Raw genomic sequence first — 17,360 nt, forward strand, 5'->3', positions numbered from 1 at the left:
GTAGAGAGTATGGTGGCATATCAGTTTCCCTTGCACCTGGATGAAGCTGTCTATCTAGACCCGTTCCAGTCCGGTTTCCGGCCCGGTTACAGCACGGAGACGGCTTTGGTCGCGTTGGTGGATGATCTCTGGAGGGCCAGGGATAGGGGTTGCTCCTCTGCCCTGGTCCTATTAGACCTCTCAGCGGCTTTCGATACCATCGACCATGGTATCCTGCTGCGCCGGTTGGAGGGATTGGGAGTGGGAGGCACCGTTTATCGGTGGTTCTCCTCCTATCTCTCCGACCGGTCGCAGTCTGTGTTGACAGGGGGGCAGAGGTCGGCTCCGAGGCGCCTCACTTGTGGGGTGCCGCAGGGGTCGATCCTCTCGCCCCTTCTGTTTAACATCTACATGAAGCCGCTGGGTGAGATCATCAGTGGTTTCGGTGTGAAGTACCAGCTGTATGCGGATGACACCCAGCTGTACTTTTCTACACCGGACCACCCCAACGAAGCTATCGAAGTGCTGTCCCGGTGTCTGGAGGCCGTACGGGTCTGGATGGGGAGAAACAGGCTCAAGCTCAATCCCGCCAAGACAGAGTGGCTGTGGATGCCGGCATCCCGGTACAGTCAGCTTAATCCGCGGCTGACCATCGGTGGCGAGTCATTGGCCCCGATGGAGAGGGTCCGCAACTTAGGCGTCCTCCTGGATGAACGGCTGTCTCTAGAAGACCATTTGACGGCCGTCTCCAGGAGAGCGTTCTACCAGGTTCGCCTGGTACGCCAGTTGCGCCCCTTTCTGGACCGGGATGCCCTATGCACGGTCACTCACGCACTCGTGACGTCTCGCCTGGATTACTGCAATGCTCTCTACATGGGGCTCCCCTTGAAGGGCATCCGGAGGCTTCAGTTAGTCCAGAATGCAGCTGCGTGGGTGATAGATGGAGCCCCTCGTGGCTCCCGTATAACACCCATCCTGCGCAGACTGCACTGGCTACCTGTGGCCTTCCGGGTGCGCTTCAAGGTCTTGGTGACCACCTTTAAAGCGTTCCATGGCATTGGGCCGGGTTATTTACGGGACCGCCTACTGCTACCGAATACCTCTCACCGACCCGTGCGCTCTCACAGAGAGGGTCTCCTCAGGGTGCCGTCAGCGAGGCAATGTCGTCTGGCGACGCCCAGGGGAAGGGCCTTCTCTGTGGGGGCTCCCAACCTTTGGAACGAACTACCCCCCGGACTCCGTCAGCTTCCGGACCTTCGGACCTTCCGCCGCGGGCTTAAAACATACTTATTTAATTGTGCAGGACTGAGCTAGATTTTAAATTTCTGGGTTTTAATTGGGTTTTATTTGTATATTTTAATTAACGGGCTTTAAAATAAGTTTTTTAATTGTTTTTATTTTGTATTTATATGTTTTTAAGCGCCTGTGAACCGCCCTGAGTCCTTCGGGAGATAGGGCGGTATATAAATATGATTAAATAAATAAATAAATAAATAATAAATTTTGGGAGGCGATTTGGGGTTCTTGTTCTGTTTTACGAACTCTTCTGCATTCTGCATTAGGCACTCTGTATTTTGCATTCTGCATTTATTCTGCGTTCTCTATTCTGCACTCTATTCTGTATTTTACATTCTGTATTTATTATGGGTTGTGCATTCTGTATTAGGCATTCGGTATTTTGCATTCTGTATTTATTCTGTGTTCTGTATTCTGCAGTCTGAGTTCTGCATTCTGTATTATGTACTCTATTCGGTATTCTTCTGTATTTATTCTGCGTTCTGCATTCTGTACTCTATTCTTTATTGTACATTCTGTATTTATTCTGCATTCTGGGTTCTCTATTTTGCATTCTGGGTTTTGCATTTTGGGTTTTGCATTCAGTATTAACTACTCTGTATTGTATTTTTTCGGTGTTCTATATTCTGCATTCTCTATTCTATTCTCTGCCTTATGTATTCTGTATTTATTCTGTATTCTGCATTTTGTATTCTGGTTCCCCTCATGGAAATGCAAGGTCAGTGCAGGAAACCAGATTCACTTAACAACTGCATGATTCACTTAACAACTGGAGCGGTTTGCTTAACATCCGTGGCAAGAAAGGTAATAAAACAAGATGGGAATTATTTAATAGCCTTGCTTAGCAATGCAAATTGTGGGTTTGGTTGCGGCCATAAATTGAGGACAACTTACCCACATTGTATTAATGAAACAGAGAGGTAGGTCCAGAAATATATTGTAAAAATCACCACAACAGACAAAAATTAAGCTTACAATCACAGATTTAACTGGATTTTTTTTTATTTCTGCCATTTCAAATCATTTATCACAAAACGTGTATTTGTCAAATCATTCAAGTCCCTAAAGACAGATCTGGAAAAAAAATTCAGTAGTATCAAGGCCTCACAGTAAGACATAATTTTTATCCCACTCAAATCTAATGTTATCATTCTTAAAAGAACGCAAGTACTTCTACCTTGGTTTTTTGCGAGCTATCAAACAATTTAAAAAGTTGGCAACTGTTATTGCTTTCTGAACTTTTACTTATGAACAAAGCCAGAGCTAAAATTAAAAAGATTGCGAGTGCAAATTCTCCACACAAAAAAATATTTACAAAATTTTAATAGACACGTACGCCTGCTATTCTGAACAATTTTATTGCAAATTTGCTGCTAGGGTCTGTGCTTTTGAGCACAGTGAAACAAGGCATTTTTAATGCATATTTTCCTTGCAATCAACTTTATAAAGTATAAGATGCACTTTTTTCCTCTTAAAAGAGGCTGAAAATGTTGGTGCATCTTATACACTGAATACAACCATTCTTGGCTTCCCAAAAGCCCTGCCTCACTCATCCCATTTTTGCCAAAAATGGGCCCGTTTTTCACAAAAACAGGGTGCGCAGATGGTTTGGGAGGCCTGCAGAGTACTCCTGGGGGCTGGGGAAAGCCCCCGTTTTTGCAAAAAATGGGCCCATTTTTTGCAAAAATGGGGACCCCCAGGAGCACTCTGCAGCCCCCCCAACCCTCTGCATGCCGTTTTTCACAAAAATGGGCAAAAAAACCCTCATTTTTTGCAAGAAACAGGCCCGTTTTTGCAAAAAAATAGGGTGCACAGAGTGTTTGGGAGGCCTGCAGAGTGTTCCTGGGGGCTGGGGAGGGCAAAAGCCTTTTTTTTTTCTTACTTACCTCTTTGAAATCTTGATGTGTCTTATAGTCCAAAAAATACAGTAAACTGGTTTAGATCTATGCATAGTTAATATATAGATATAGATATAGATATAGATATAGATATCTTGGCTCCGCTGGGTTTTCTGTTCAGTTGGCAGAATTTTTCCCGAAATCAGTTTTAAACTAGGCACATATACAATTTTTGCATTTAAAAAATGTGGATTTTTTTTTTATAAAAAACATGCGATAAGGCATATGGGCGAAAGGAATAATTGCATAGCTAACGCGGCTTTAATTCACACGACATCTTCGGTGCCAAAAGCCAAGGCCAGTTGTGAATTTTTAAGACACAAATTTTGCAAGTGTTAATTCCCATCTCAGTGCTAAAGCGTCAAAGAATTTTATTGGCGTAGCCATAGACAGAAGTGCATAGGAAAATCTAGGTAAACCAAGGTATTTTCTTCCATAATAAATCAGACAATTTGATTGCGATTGTCTTGGGCTATCAAATCCCCAAAGAAAAAACCCTGAAACTTTTATAAAAAAAGAGAAGGAAGGAAAGACTGTTTTGCCCTATCGCCAAAACTTCTCCAAACGAAGTTCCCCTTAAGAGAAATTCGAGCAACTTAATTCTAGAATTATGTCTTGTTTCTGGTGAAGAATTGCAAAATTCTTTACTGTACTCCCAACCCTGCGAGTGACAATGGATCGAAGTTATTTTTCCCTCTCCATCACCTAAACATTGACAAATAATCTAAAAAAATCTATTTTTAATCAGCACACAGTTCGAAAACATCCTTCCATCTCTGTCACCTACACATTGAAAAATAATATTTAAAAATCTATTTTTAAATCAGCAACAGACCCGTGCGAAGTTTAATATAAAATTTCCCCCCCCATGTTTGCCGTTAAGATTCGAAACCTGGAAGAAACGGATGCTACAAGCTTTTTCCTTTCCTTCCTTCGCAGCTTAATTGTAGTTCTCCTTTCCCATTCAAGGTGTTGGTTACTACCTTTAAAGCGCTCCATGGCTTAGGACCGGGATACCTACGGGACCGTCTACTGCCATCGTCTATCTCCCAGCGACCGGTGCGTTCTCACAGAGAGGGACTCCTTAGGGTGCCGTCAGCCAAGCAATGTCGACTGGCGGCTCCTAGGGGGAGGGCTTTCTCTGTGGGGGCTCCTACCGTGTGGAACGAACTTCCCCCTGGACTTCGACAACTACCTGACCTTAGGACCTTTCGCCGTGAACTTAAAACGTATTTATTCCGTCTTGCTGGACTGGCTTGAATTTTTAAAATTTTAAATTGATTTTATGGGTTTTAAATTTCTGTAAATTTTATAGGGAGATATTTTATTTAAATGTGGCCAATTGAATAAGTTTTTTAAGGGTTGTTCTTAGTATTGTATGTGTAGTTTTTGTATTTTATTTTGGCTGTGCACCGCCCTGAGTCCTTCGGGAGAAGGGCGGTATACAAATTAAATTATTATTATTATTATTATTATTATTATTATTATTATTATTATTATTATTATTATTATTATTATTATTATTATGTAGAAAGAACACAAATTTTTTACATTGTAAAATTTTTAAAAAGTTTAGGGTGAACCACTTATCAAAGTTTGTTTGTTTGTTTGTTTGTTTACATTTATACCCCGCCCTTCTCCGAAGACTCAGGGCGGCTTACAATGTATAAGTCATTCTGGAAAGTTATGTAAGAGAGGAGGCATCATTTATTTATTAAATTATTACGCTGCCCTGCATCGCTGTGTCCATCAGATGGCTGGCATACAAAATTAAGAATGAATATATATGTGTGTGTGTGTGTGTCTGGTTATTCGGGATATACATACATACATACATACATACATACATACATATATATATATATATATATATATATATATGTCTTTGGTTATTCGGGTTTTCTCCCGCATAAAATTTGAAGTGTCTTGGCGACGTTTCGACGAAATCCCATTCGTCATCATCAGGCTAGGTGCTTACAGCTTCCTATTTGTAGAAGAAATGTATGATCGCTTTCTTCCTTTTAACTGCTAGTGGGGGTTTGAACTGATTGGTTGGGAGCTTGGCTGTGTTCTGATTGGGTGGAGGTGTGTATATATATCTTTTTTAATGTAATCCAGAGTAAACTGTGGGAAACGGTATCTGTGCCATGGGATGGGAACAGACATCCTTCCCTTTAAAAATCCCCAAAGTTTGAATTTTGAGAAGAAAAATGGATTCTTATGGGACGCGATGCAGCAATTGGGGGTTCCCTGGTCTTACTTTTCAACCCTGGGAAAATATATATACATACATATATATATATATATATATATATATATATATATATATATATATATATATATATATATATATATATATATATATATATATATATATATGTTTTCTGAGGTTTTCACGGGTGTTTGTATGTAGGTCTTTGGTTGTTTGGGTTTTCTCCCGTGTAAAATTGGAAGTGTCTTGGCGACGTTTCGACGAAGTCTCATTCGTCATCTTCAGGCTTCAGCTTCGTGCTTCTGGGAGCAACGTCGAAACGTCGCCAAGACACTTCCAATTTTACACGGGAGAAAACCCGAACAACCAAAGACCTACATATATATATATGTATATATATATCATCCGTGTAGCCCACAATTCCAAACGGCAGCACAAAATTTTTAGTTCTGTTGAAAAATGGAGAATGTGATGGTTAGAACAAAAACCTAGCTTAGCTGGAGAGCTATTTTGAGTTTCTGCAGGAACTTCTGCAGAGTTTCTGCAGGAATGGAGACTACAATTCAATTGTAGGTTTCTCAGCTTGCGTCCGACAAACGCACCCGAGTTAAAACAGAGGCACAGACAAACATTTGAAAGCTGACTTGTTTCACTCTTCCTTCCCTGTCTAAGGTCTAAAAGTCTCAAAACCAAAAAGACCATCAGAGGTTGGTTGACAAACAGGGCTTCCTGCTTGAGGAGGAGAGCTGGACTAGAAGACCTCCAAGGTCTCTTCCAACTCTGTTATTCTAAGGAGGAGTAGGAGAGAAGGGTCTCTTGCTTGGGCAGGGAGTTGGAGTAGAATACCTCTAAGGCAGCGGTTCTCAACCTGTGGGTCGCAACCCCGTTGGGGGTCAAATGACGATTTGCCAGGGGTCGCCTAAGACCATCAGAAATATGGGAAGTATACTTGCGAGTTGAAGAATCGCGCTACAATGGTTGACTCCACAAGCCAGCTGCAGGCTCTTCAAATCGCTAGCCGAATTCGGCTTCAGGCGCGATGAATTAAAAAAGAGAGAAATCTTTGCTCTGATGTCTCCCTCTCAAGCCAGCTGCAATCACTCCCAATTGCTAGCCTAATCTGGCTTCAGGCGCCATAAACTTAATAGAGGAGGAGTCTCCGCTTTAATGCCTCCGTCCTCAAGGCAATCGCAAGCAGTTCAGATCGCTAGCCAATAAGGCTTCAGGCGCGATAATTCAAAACGAAAATAATTTTACGATTGGGGTCGCCACATTGTGGAGAATTGTATTAAAGGGGTCACAGCACTATAAAGATTGAGAACCACTGCTCTAAGGTCTCTTCCAACTTGGTTATTCTGAGAAGGAGAAGGAGGAGAAAAGGGTTTCCTGCTTGAGCAGGGGGTTGGACTAGATGATCTCCAAGGTCCCTTCAAACTGTTATTCAGAGGAGGAGGAGGAAGAAGAGGAGAAGGAAGAGAGAAGGAGAAGCATTTCCTGTCTGATTAGGGGGTTGGACTAGAAGGCCTCCAAGGTCCCTTCCAATTCTGTGACTTTGTTCTTCTGCTCTATTTACAGTCTATAAAAACTTTCCAGAAGCTTTGAGGTTGAAGGCCGATGACTCACGTGTGCTTTTATGGTGATGTTTTTAATTTTCCTGTTTTTCTTTTAGCCCCGCCAAGATCGAGCTGTGAAATTCCCTTTATTTTAATATGAAACGTTTAAAAATTTGGCAACCCCCCAGATTTGGCTGGCCAGGGCATTCTCAATATTTGGCAAATGGAATTTTTTTAGGGCATCGGTAGAGGTTACGAGATTTCAACCTTGGGAACAAACAAGCCCTCACTGGTTACTACCACTCCTTACTCACGGATCTGCCACGTAGCTAAGGAGGATGGAGGACGCTGCCTTAAAAACCCAGCTCAAGATAAATAACCTTTTCGATGGAAAGTTTCTAGGCCTCAAGAAAAGCAAAATGTTCATTGTAAGAGATGATGCATGAAGAACCCGGCCAAAAGTCCCCCTGCCCTTAAAAAAGAGGATTGATTGTCTAAAGAGGCAGAGATGGTTAATCCCATTTTTTCCCACACACACAAAACAATAATAATAATAACTTGCAAACTGGAGCTTTTGAAATTTAGCACAAATGTTTTCTGTCTTTTTAACACAGGCCAAAGAGGAATCCTTGGCTATTTCATTCTTTCAATCTTGGCTAAAACTGATTTTATTTCTGCCTGCCTTCCCAAATCAATTTCACTTTGGGATTGATTAGAAATATTAACCAATATTTTATTGCTTTTTAATTTCCCCTTCCTCCCACAGAAGGCTATCAAGTTTTCCCTAGCTGCACTCCTATTAAAAATGAGTGTTTAAAGTATTTCAGTCTTCCACCAAACACTTGTGTAACCAATTTACACAAACACTAAACTCTTGTTTAGCCAATTAAATCACTTAACATAAATGCTAGCTAAACAATTGGTTAACTAATTTAATCAATCTACCCAATTTAACCAAACACTAGTTAAACACTTGTTTAACTAATTTAACCAATTTAATCAACTGACACAAACGCTAATTAAACAGTTGGTTAACCACTCTACACAATTTAACCAAACCCTCACATTCGTTTAACCAATTAAGGAAACACGCTAAACTCTTGTTTAACCAGTTTAACCAAACACTAATTAAACACTTGTTTAACCAATTTCAATTGGTTAAACAAATCTACCCAATTTAACCAAATACCAGGTAAAACACTCATTTAACCAATTTACAGAAACACTAAACACTCTTTTAACCAATTTAAATAAACACTAAACACTTGTTTAACCAATTTAAGCAATTTACGTGTTTAGCCAATTTAACCAATCTACCCAATTTAACCAAAGATTAAACACTCATTTAACCAATTTAACCAATCATTAGTAAAATTCTTGTTTAACTCATTTAACTAAACACTAGTTAAATACTGCTTTAAACACTAAATCTAATGACAAGAGAGATGCGTTGAGCAAAGGAGAGGAATTAAAAGTCGGTCCTAAAACAAGGAATTCCCTAATTCCATAAGTTGCATTTTGGCACACTTGTTAAAGCATCATTCATTATAGTTTTTCCCAACCAGGACAACTTTTGAGATGTGTGGACTTCGACTCCCAGAATTCCCTAGCCAAACACATCGAAGTGAATTTCTGGGAGTTGAAGTCCACACATTTTAAAGTTGCCAAGGTTGAAAAAAATCATATGAAAGCAATGCTTCTGGTCCAGCTTCAGAAAAACCATTTCCTGAATTTCACAACCTTGTGCATCCTTTAGCAAATCTTAAAAATGGAACAATTATTGTGCTGTTTTTAGTTCCCTCGAATTTAGCCCGTTCCCGGGATGATCCCGTTTGTCGTAATCTGTGCAGAACAAACACACTTCAACTTGTGTGTGAAGTGTTGTTGTGTTCTGCCAATCACTCAGTTTTTTTTTTTTTAAAAAAAGGCACTTTTTCACCAACCGATCCACAAATCTTATCCCCCCCCCCAATCCGTTGTTCTCATCTGGAAATCTTGGGAAAAGTTATTTCAAGAGGCCCAAACTTTATATCGGCAGGAATTATATTTTAGGAGGCGATCCGGGTCTATTTTTCAAACTTCCAGAGTTGGTTTTTATCCGACGGATCACACGTCCTCATCTTTACGTCTGCGCGACCCTCTGGTGTACGGAAAGCGCTCAGACATTTGGCGGAGTGTGGGTGGTAGATGGTTCCATCTTTTTTAAAATGCCATATTATGATTTCCGGCACGGGAGACTTATCCTTGGGACAATTTCTCATGCCAACAAAATCTTTCTGCTCTCGCACTTCGGCACAGAGTTCAGTCACAGAATTGAAACGGATTTCCAGATTGGACGTGTATTCGAAGAATTGATTGCCCCCTTGGCCGTGACATCCGAAAAGGCTCACGTGAGCTCCAGTGGGATTGTGTTCCGGGGAGTTGTAATCCAAACATTCGGAAGAGATGCCCAGGTTGTGGATGGCGCCGTGCCAGCCCTGCCGATCCTCCGGGACGTGTAAATTGGGAAAGACGGTTTTCAAATACCAGTCGAAATTCTGACACTGCAGACGCTGCCGTAAGAGTTTCCGTTCAGTGAGGTCGCCAAAGTTCTCCTTACGTGCAGGAGGATTCCGGTTGTAGAAATGTTCTTTGTAGTGGTCCATCCAGACTTCGGCGGCCCGGGCGGTGTTTTGTAGAAAGTTAGGCCTGGCGTATGGGGCCCGTTTCGGAAAGACATGTCCAACATGGGAACACGGGTGGATTTCCAAGACACCGCCGCACTGCCAGACACGGAAAGAGAGTTCCAAGTTCTCACCGCCCCAGACGTCCATACCGGTATCATACGTGCCGAGGTATTCGAAGTATTTTTTGCTGACGGCAAAGAGGCCGCCGGCCATAGTGGGCGATCGGATGGGATCCACTTTGGACTTCCGGCGTCGCCTCTCATAGTCAGGAACCACCTGCCACTGAAAGGTGAGCCGCCAGTCGAAGCCGCCGATCATGGGCTCACCGGATTGCATATAAAACTCGAACGTATTCCAGTCTATGGTGTCGATCACCGGACAGATGACGACGGAATCGTTCCAGGCAATACGTTCCAGCAAGGGCTCCAGCCATCCGGGGATGCACTCGCAATGGCAATCCAGGAAGGTGAGGACTTCTCCAGTGGCAAAAGTGGCACCGATCAGCCGGGCACGCACCAACCCTTCGCGCTTCTGGGTGCGGATCAGGCGCACCCGGGGCAGGCGGCTGAGGTAGGCTTCCAGCTGGCCCTTCAGGTACGCCCGGTCACTGAGATCATCCACCAGAATGACCTCCTTGAGTAGGACGGCCGGGCTGGTTTCCAAGACGCTGTGCACCGTCCGCAGGAGGGTGGACCAGGCCTCGTTGTAGAAGGCGATAACCACTGAGGTGGTGGGCAGCCCGCGGTATTCGTATGTCTTGGCTTTGCACTCAGGCATCCGACCATCCTGGATGTGACGGTGCAGCGAGATGCGGTCGCTAAGGTAGACATTGATGGCGTAGCGGTCCAGCAAGCGTTCCTCCTGTCGCTTCTGCTCCGCATCCAAGCTCAGGTGAGATGCTTTGCCCCATTCTCCCGGCGCAGAGGGATCCGGAGGCGGTTTGGGCTGGACGGGTTGGGAGAGTTGCTCGGGCAGTGGGGAGGAAAGACCCCCGGAGGTCCCTCTTCCAGCTCGGGCTCCCGGGGGCGCCCCGAAAGGAGACAGAGGCAGCTGGAGAGCTAGAAAAACCGCCGCGCTCAACAAGGCCAAAAGCGCGCAGCCCCGACGGGCCAGCCGGGTTCGCATGGCCGAGGAGGAGGAGGAGGAGGCGGAGAGGCGGCCGTAGCAGCGAGGACGATCGCAGGACGAGGAGGAGGAGGGAGGAGGCGGCGGCACTGGCGCCTCCTCCCCTCCGCCCGCCCAGCCGAGGCGCGCCCGGCTGTTGCAAGTGGGAGAGTCCGTGCGCTTCGCTTCGCTTCCGTGCATGTTTGCTGCACGGTTACGCTCGGGCGGGTTTTGGGGAGGGGGGGCAGGGGGGCTTGCCCCGCGTCTTCAAAGAACAGGGAAGCCCCCCTCCCGATGGGAAAAGAGGACCCAGCGAAGGCCCGGCGGGGAGGGTGCGAGAAAAAAAAACTGTAAGGGATGGGGGGTGGATTGGGAGGGTGGTTTTTGGCTAAAATCTTAGGCAAAAACCATCTGTTCCTTGCGTCTCTCTGTCTCTATCTATCTATCATTTAATGTCTATATGTATGTACGTGTATATATATGTATGTATATATGTGTGTATCAATTTCATTGTTTAATAATGTCTGCCAGTGTGTTCACCAAAAAAAGTGACAATAAAGGTTATTATATTCATCATTATCTACCTACCTACCTACCTACCTATTTATCTACCTACCTACCTACCTACCTACCTATCTACCTTTCTACCTACCTACCTATCTATCTACATTTAGATTTAGACCTTGCCTCCCTGCCTCTCCAAATGACTCCCGGCCCTATAGAAATCCATTTTACAACTTGTCAACACATTTAATATTTACAAACACAATTTACAGAAGATGGTTTTCCTGGGGAATTCTGGGTGTTGAAGTCCACAGGTCAGAAGGACAGAATAATAGAATAGTGACTGTCCCAAACCGTCCAGGTTATTATGATCAGAGGGAGAGCTTACCAAGATAAATTAGTCTAGATGGGGGGGGTCTCTAAACTTGACAACTTGAAGATTTGTGGAATAGAATAGAAAGAATAGAATATGGAATAGAATTGGACAGAGTAGAACAGAATATGGAATGGAATGGAATGGAATGGAATAGAATAGAATAGAATAGAATAGAATAGAATAGAATAGAATAGAATAGAATAGAATAGAATAGAATAGAATAGAATAGAATAGAATGAAGTGGAAAGGACCTTGGAGGTCTTCTAGTCCAGCCCCTGCTCAAGCAGGAGAACCTCCTACTTCCAGAATTCCTCAGCCAGCCACGATAGATAACAAATTAAATTATTTACAAGGAGAAATTTGGTTTCTGATGTAGATGGTAAAGGTTTGAACCTGAGCTGAGTGCAAATTTAGCCACGGGGAATTTGCCACAAAGGATTTTTTTCCCCTGCAAAATGCATCAATGGTGGGACAATTTCTATGAAATCACATCTAAAAATAATGTGGCTTTATTTCTGGAACTGAGGCCATGAGGGATACCGCTACTCCTTGATTTACAATGTTCATTTAGTGACAGTTCCAAGTTACAATGGCAGTTTAAAAAAACATGACTTAGGACGGTTGTTCACCCTTAACGACCATCACAGCATCTCCAGGCTCCCAGGATCAAAATTCAGGCGCTTGGTAACTGCCTCATCTTTACGACGCGTCTTGGGGGGTGGTGGTGGTGGTGGTCACGTGATCCACTTTTGCAACCTGATGATCAGATTTACTTAACAACTGCAGTGAATAAAGGGGCCAAATTCACTGTAGCTATGTTTCACTTAGGAACCGAAATTTGGGCTCGGTTGCAGTCGTACGTCGAGGACTAGCCGGATTTGAGTCTAACCAGGGAAGGTTTCCGAAGATGCCTGCAAACACTGAAGGCAGCCCCAAAAACAAATATTGGAGCTGAAAAGATGACAGACTGCCATATATGAGAAAATATATTTTTGTGTGTGTCTGTGTGTGTGTGTGTGTGTGTGTGTGTGTGTACACACATTGCAGGGAAAACAGAATTCCTTCCTTCCCGGATCTGAGGAATAAGCCAAAGGTGGAATAAGATACACACACACATATGTAAAGCATACAAGGAAGTGTTTTGTTTGGATTTATACAACCAAGCTCAGAGAGCAGCAAAGATTCTACAGTCCTCCTCCTCCCTTTTTTCACTCCACAATACCACCCCCTTCTAGCACTGATGATGTTCCCTAATTGGGTCATGAAACATCTGCAAGAAAACCACCAAGCTCAGAGAACACCAAGGACCCCATTTCAACCCCGAGCTACCAATATTCTCTTTTATTGGAATTCTGGCATTAGCCAGAAGGTTTTCCCCAGGTCTTAAATTTCACAGTGGAAAAGTCCCAGCAATTGGATCTGACTGGGTTGGGCTTTTATTTTTCCTCCACATTCTTGGCTACGGCCAAACTGAGGGATTTATTCTGACGCAACCCATGGCTCATAACCAAGGGGAGGTCAAACCACACAACAAATAACACACCCACGAAATCACACACTTCTTTCTCCCTTTCCAAAGAAGGAAACTTTGTTCTCTGGCTCCACACCCAGATCGGAAAAAATAATGCAGGAGCTTCTCCCCAGCCGTCTGCAACATAAAACAACGGCAATACAGGCAGTCCTTGTCTTAAAGACCGGCGCAATGGAGGACCAAACTTCTGTCCTTAAGCAAGACATTGGTGAAGTGAGATTTGTCCCATTCGACAACCTTCCTTGCCATTTTTTTTTGTGGGGGGGAGCACCATAGTATGCACTTTATTAACAGGAAATGTACAACTTGAGGAGTCTTAATTATTAGCCAGGATGGGGGTGATAAATTAGGCAACAGTTTAAAAAGCAATGGGAAGAAAGAGAAAGAAAGAGAGAGAGAAATAAAGAAAAAAGATGAAGTAAGGGAGAAAGAAAAAAAAAGGAAGAAAGAAAGGAGGAAGAGGAAGGAAGGAAAAATAAAAGAAGGAAGAAAGGGGCAGAAAGGAAGAAAGAGATAGGAGAGGGAAGGAACAATAGGAAGAAGAAAAAGAAAGGAAGGAAGGAAAGAAAGAAAGAAAAAAGAAAGAAAGAAAGAAAAAGATACGAGGGAAGGGAAGGAGGGAGGAACAATAGAGAAGGATGGGAAGGAAGGAAGGAAAAGGAAGGAATAAAGAGAAAAAAGAAAGAAAAAGAGAGAAGAAGGAAGGAAAAGTAAGGAGGTAGCAGGAGGGAAGGGAAGGAAGGAAGAATAGGGACAGAAAGGAAGGGTCTCCTGTATCCTGCTTGAGCAGGGGGCTGGACTAGAAGATCTCCAAGGTCCCTTCCAGCGCTATTCTAATTAATTAATGTCATGCCTAGTTTGGACCTCAGAAGATTGCGGTAAAGCATTTATTATAACACTGTTGTGCAAATGCTCCAATTTGGGCACACAACTGGTTTGTGACATTTCCAAAAGCTGCAGTGAGAGAAGCCCCCGTTGCTTCATTTGTGACTTTTGTAAAGCTTTGCGCAGGTCTCATGCTGTTCACATATACAAAAAAACCGGCCACTCCAAAAAAGCCGCCTCTCACAAAATGACACAACACAGCATGACTAAGGAGAATATTTTGTGATGTTTTTGTTAAGGCAGGTTGGCAAATAGTCACCCAGGAAAGGCTCTACAAGAGTTTAAAACTGTTGTTGGTTTGGAAAGTACAAGAAGTCCTTGGCTTACAATCGTTCATTTAGTGACGGTTCTGAGTTATAACAGCGGGGTGGGGAAAGGGACCGGGAACCATTTTCATACTTACGATCGTCGCAGCCTCCTCGTTCAGCCACCAACTCGTATTTACAATGGTTGCAGGGTCCTCCGAGAGTCACACGTTCGGATGAGCAAAATGGGGTAACCCAGATTCGCTTAACCACCACATTGCTGGCTTAACCGCTGCAGCGATTCACTCAACGATGGTGGCAGGGAAGCTCGTAAAATGGGGCCAAACTCCCTGAACCCATTGTTTCACTTTTCAGCAAATAATTTTGGACTCCACTGCGGTCGTAAGTTGAGGAGTGCCTGCCTTACCTAAACCTCCCTCTGACTAAGAAAAGCACAATCAACAATGGGAAACTCTGTCACTGGGTTCTTTATGGTGTGAATATTTTTTTAAAAAATAAAACCCACAAAGCAGCAAAGCCGAAAAATGTTATGCAGCGTGAAAGCCGTTGCAATGCAAACTTTTTCTTACATTGAAATTAAAATAATAAAATAATAAAATAAAATAATATTAGCTTTGTTTGAACGTGCCTCTTTGATCGTCACGATCTCTGTGCTTGAGCTGGGAAGAGAATGAGTTCCAAAAAGAGACCAACATTCTTTTGAAACACAGCCGCTACCCAGAATAAATACTTGAAGGGCGACCTTCATTTATTGGAAGGGAGCTCCTCCATATTTCCACAGAAATTACTCGGCAGGAATGGGCCCTTAGAAGCCAATAGCCTAAATTTCTCAGTCGAGGATTTATACCTGGCAACGTACATAGATATTGCACGGAGGGGTCCTTGCTGCTTTCTGAGCTGGGTGGTTTCCTTGCAGACGTTTCGTGGCCCAACTAGGGAACATCATCAGGGCTAGAAGGGAGGGGGGGGGTTGTGGAGAGGAGAAGGAGGAGGAGAAAGAAAAGAGGAGGAGGAAGAACGAGGAAGACTGTGGGGACCTTGATGCTCTCTTAGTTTGGTTTTCTTGCAGACGTTTCATGACCAAACTGGGGAATATCATCAGGGCTCTAGCATCAATGCTATATCAATGCATAGAACTGATGATGTTCCCTAGTTGGGTCATGAAACATCTGCAAGGAAACAACTAAGCTCAGAGAGCATCAAAGATATACAGTCGTCGTCGTCCTAATTTAAAAGTGTTGCATTAGCAATACACTGACTAAAGCTAGGGTCCAGAATCAATCAATAATGCAAGTAAGTTGGGCTGGCCAACACCAGTAAGCCTCAGTAAAAAGACTCTCTACACGCTCTGGAGCTCCTCAATAAAGGTGGAATATACAAATCTCTCCTGGGACTTTGACTCCCATCAGCTATCCTGCATTTTCGCTTTCTGTCTCCGACTTAAATTCTGTTTCTCCCCCCCCCCCCAAAACCAGTCAGGGAAACGACCTGCAGGTGTTTGACCTCTGCTTAGGCACATCAAGGATGGAAGAGTTTACTGCTAAAAATGATAAAATCTGCTTTTTTCCATTCTTTTTTTATTACCCCAATCCTGATTGCGAAAAAGGAAAAGATAATCAAGTAATAAAACGAATAGCTTTGTGGTGAAAGCCCAGAGCGAGCGTAAAATGAAATTGCTATCATGGGTCCCCAAAATTTGTTTTCTCAGCAAAAGAGGAAGGAGTTTCATTTACCAAGACATCCCTTAAATAGAGAGGCCAGCAATCACAGGGAGTCCTCGACTTACAGCCGTTCGTTTAGGGACCGTTCAAACATCCAATGGCACGAATAAAGTGACTTGCGAGCAGTTTCACAATTACAACTGTTGCAGTATCTTCAAGGGTCACCTGATCGAAATTTGACCGCTTGGCAATTGACTCCTATTTATGACGGTTGCACCATCCCTTTTGTGACCTGCTGTCCAGAAAAGATTCAGCTTACTAACTGAACTACTACAGTGATTCATTTAATAACAGTGGCAGGAAAGGTCATAAAAGGAGGCAAAATGAGCATCTCACATAGCAACAGAAATTGGGATGTCATAAACTGAGGACTTCTCGCACAGTAAAAGACTTGCAGAACAATCGACTTGGCTAGCAGCAGAAATTCGGATCCCTATTGAGGTCGTAAGTCGAGGACTGCATGTAGCTAAAGAAAAACAACGTAGAGAATTAAAGAGATGGATGGGTAAGTTTCCTTAATGTGGTGTATATATTGCAGGCAGTCTTTCACTTACGATCACAAATGAGCCCTAAATCTCTGTTACTAAGTGAGACAGTTGTTAAGTGAGTCTTATTTTATGAACTTTCTGCCCACAGTTGTTAAGTGAAGCACCCCAAATGTTAAGTTAGGTAGTTAAGACATTTCTGTTGCTAAGTGAGACAGTTGTTAAGTGAGTTTCCCCCCATTTTATGATCTTCTTTGCCACCGTGGTTAAGTGAATCCCTGCAGTTGTTAAATGAGTTACAAGTGAATCTGGCTTCCCCCTTCTGACCCTCTGCAAGAAGGTCACAAAAGGGGATTGCGTGATCCCCCGGGGACGTTGCGATCGTTGTAAATATAACTCAGTTGCCAAGCGTCTGAATTCTGATCATGTGACCAAGGGGATGCGCCAATGGTCGTAAGTGTGAACAATGGTCATAAGTCACTTTTTCAGGGCCATTGTAACTTCAAAGGCCACTAAACAAGGACCAACTGCATTTTCAGGTAGTCCTCGACTTACAACAGTTCATTTACTGACAGTTCAAAGTTACAACGGCCCTGGCAAAAGTGACTTAGGACCATTTAGCGCTCCATGGCATAGGGCCGGGTTACTTACGGGACCGCCTACTGCTACCGAATATCTCTCACCGACCCGTGCGCTCTCACAGAGAGGGACTCCTCAGGGTGCCGTCTGCTAGACAGTGTCGTTTGGCGACACCCAGGGGAAGGGCCTTCTCTGTGGGGGCTCCCACCCTCTGGAACGAACTCCCCCCAGGACTTCGTCAACTTCCGGACCTCCGAACCTTCCGTCGCGAGCTTAAAACACATTTATTCATCTGCGCAGGACTG

At 43.7% G+C, this 17,360-nt stretch overlaps 1 protein-coding gene across 1 annotated transcript; it reads right to left on the reverse strand.

Moving 5' to 3' along the window:
• Positions 1 to 5,613: 5,613 nt before the first annotated feature.
• Positions 5,614 to 10,833, reverse strand: GALNT4 (polypeptide N-acetylgalactosaminyltransferase 4). The gene has a single exon (XM_058184272.1). The coding sequence runs from the start codon at positions 10,727 to 10,729 to the stop codon at positions 9,005 to 9,007; it is 1,725 nt and encodes a 574-aa protein (XP_058040255.1). The 5' UTR covers positions 10,730 to 10,833; the 3' UTR covers positions 5,614 to 9,004.
• Positions 10,834 to 17,360: the final 6,527 nt, after the last annotated feature.

The sequence above is a fragment of the Ahaetulla prasina genome, chromosome 4 (assembly GCF_028640845.1).
Source record: "Ahaetulla prasina isolate Xishuangbanna chromosome 4, ASM2864084v1, whole genome shotgun sequence".
Lineage (NCBI taxonomy): Eukaryota > Metazoa > Chordata > Lepidosauria > Squamata > Colubridae > Ahaetulla > Ahaetulla prasina.